This window comes from Gavialis gangeticus, unplaced genomic scaffold, assembly GCF_001723915.1.
Source record: "Gavialis gangeticus isolate Ggan-Ray unplaced genomic scaffold, GavGan_comp1, whole genome shotgun sequence".
NCBI classification, from domain to species: Eukaryota; Metazoa; Chordata; order Crocodylia; family Gavialidae; genus Gavialis; species Gavialis gangeticus.
The window spans coordinates 85,056,566-85,058,876 of NW_017729025.1; the positions used below are offsets into that span (position 1 = coordinate 85,056,566).

General features: G+C 44.3%; 1 protein-coding gene across 1 annotated transcript in view; it reads right to left on the reverse strand.

Annotated features, from left to right (window-relative positions):
• Window positions 1–2,311, reverse strand: part of LOC109298789 (cytosolic phospholipase A2 epsilon-like) — a 106,268-nt gene that overhangs the window by 38,543 nt on the left and 65,414 nt on the right. The window contains exon 11 of the mRNA XM_019519067.1: window positions 132–169. Within this exon, the coding sequence (XP_019374612.1) occupies window positions 132–169 (38 nt within the window). The remainder of the gene's footprint in view (window positions 1–131; window positions 170–2,311) is intronic.

Below are 2,311 nucleotides of genomic sequence, written 5' to 3' on the forward strand. Positions count from 1 at the left end.
GATCACTTTGATGCAAATCTGATCAGGATCTTATGTCTTCCCTTTTCCTTCTGTCCTTCACATAGCAAGAGAGGGCAGAATTCACTATACAGAGTCTTTAGAAACCTAAAAATCAGGAAAGAGTTTCTTACCATTTTTTTGCCCTTACATGCAAGTCAAAAGTTTTGTCCTAGAAATTAAGAAAGTAAAGGTAAGTACCATATTATTTTTTAAACTTTATTTTGCTTCAGACTTGGGGCTCAACTGTACAGGGAAGTTAGTAAGCAGTAAGTCAGAGAATGAATTCATAGCATACTAGCTATTCCACACTAACTCACTACCAACTGCAACATACCTACTCCACTTCGAAAATGGACTAAGCTACCTTGCGCTCCAAGTGAAAACTACGGAAACAAATCTACTTAATTACAGGACCAGGCAGCATTATACTGAGACATGTCATACTCTGTGAATACTACCTCCCACACTGAAAGTAACTTGGTTGCCTGTGTGCAGTGTTGTACACAGAGACTATAAACAGATGTTGTCTAATGAAGTGGATCAGCTGTGCTGCAATGTGTTATGGCAGAGACAATCTACTTCATTGGGTGAAACACACATCATCCCTTGTCCCACCCTTGATGATGCAGGACAAGCAGGGAAGAATTGGTGGGGAATGTCCTAGTGGATGGCAACTTGGGCAGCAGTGACCATGAGATGATTGAGTTCAGGATCCTGAGAAAAGGAAGGATGGAGAGTATCAAAATAAGGACCCTGGACTTCAGAAAAGCAGACTTCAACTCGCTCAGGGAAATTATGGGCAGGATCCCCTGGGAAGCCAGTCTAAGGGAGAGAGAAGTCCAGGACAGCTGGTTGTACTTTAAAGAAGCCTTACTGAGAATGCAGGAACATACCACCCCAGTGCTCTGGAAGACTAGTAAGTGTGGCAGAAGACCAGCTTAGCTTAGCAGGGAACTATTCAGTAAATTAAGTCACAAAAAGGAAGCTTATAAAAAGTGGAAACTTGAACAAATAAATAGGGAGGAGTATAAGAGCATTGCTTCTGCATGGAAGAATGAAGTCAGGAAAGCCAAAGCACATTTGGAGTTGCAGCTAGCAATGGACATGAAAGCTAACAAGAAAGGTTTCTACAAGTATGTCGGTAGCAAGAGGAGGATCAGGGAAGGGTGGGTCCCTTAACTGAATGAGGGCAGTAACTTCTGACAGAGGATGCAGAAAAGGCTGAAGTGTTCAATGCCTTTTTTGCCTCAGTCTTCACAGACAAGGTCAGCTCCCAGACTACTGCACTTGGCAGCACAGTTTGAGGAGAAGGTGAGCAGCCAACAGTGACAAAAAAAGAGCTTATGGATGATTTAGGAAAGCAGGACATATTTAAGTCCATGGGGTTGGATGGGATGCACCCAAAGGTGCTGAGGGAGTTGGCTGATGAGATTGCAGAGCCATTGGCCATCATCTTTGAAAAGTCATGGCAATCAGGGGAGGTCCCAGATGATTAAAAAAGGAATATCCAGGGAAGTACAGACCAGTCAGCCTCACCTCAGTCCCTGGAAAAATCATGAAGCAGATTCTCAAGGAATCCATTTCTAAGCACTTGGAGGAGAAGGTGGTGATTAGGAACAGGCAGCATGGATTCACCAAGGGCAAGTCATGCCTGACCAACTGGATTGCCTTCTATGATGAGGTGACTGGCTCTGTGGAAGTAGGGAGACCAATGAATGGGATGTACCTTGATTTTAGCAAGGCTGTTGGTTGTGCCCAAAAGCTTGCAAAGAACTTTTTTTCCAACTATTTTACTTGGTCTAATAAAAGATATCACATCTACCCAAGGAACCTTGCCTGCCTTGATTTTAGCAAGGATCTTGATATGGACTTAAGCAAGGATCTCCACAACATTCTCTCAGGCAAGATAAGGAAGTATGGGATGGATGAATGGACTGTAAGATGAACAGAAATCTGGCTGGAGCATTGGGCGCAGAGGGTAGTAATCAATGGCTTGATGTCCAGTTGGCAGCTGGTATCTAAAAGAGTGCCCTAGGGGTCAGTTTTGTTCAATGTCTTCATCAGTGACCTGGAATATGGCACAGACTACGCCCTCAGCAAGTTGGCAGATGACACCAAGCTGTGGGGGAGTAATAGATACGGTGGAGGGTAGGGCTAGGATTCACAGTAACCTGAACAAATTGGAGGATAGGGACAAAATGAATCTCATGAGGTTCAACAAGTACAAAGTCCTGCACTTAGAACAAAGCAATCCCATGCACCAGTACAGGCTGGGGGCTGACTGGCTGGGCAGCAGCTCTGCAGAAAAGGA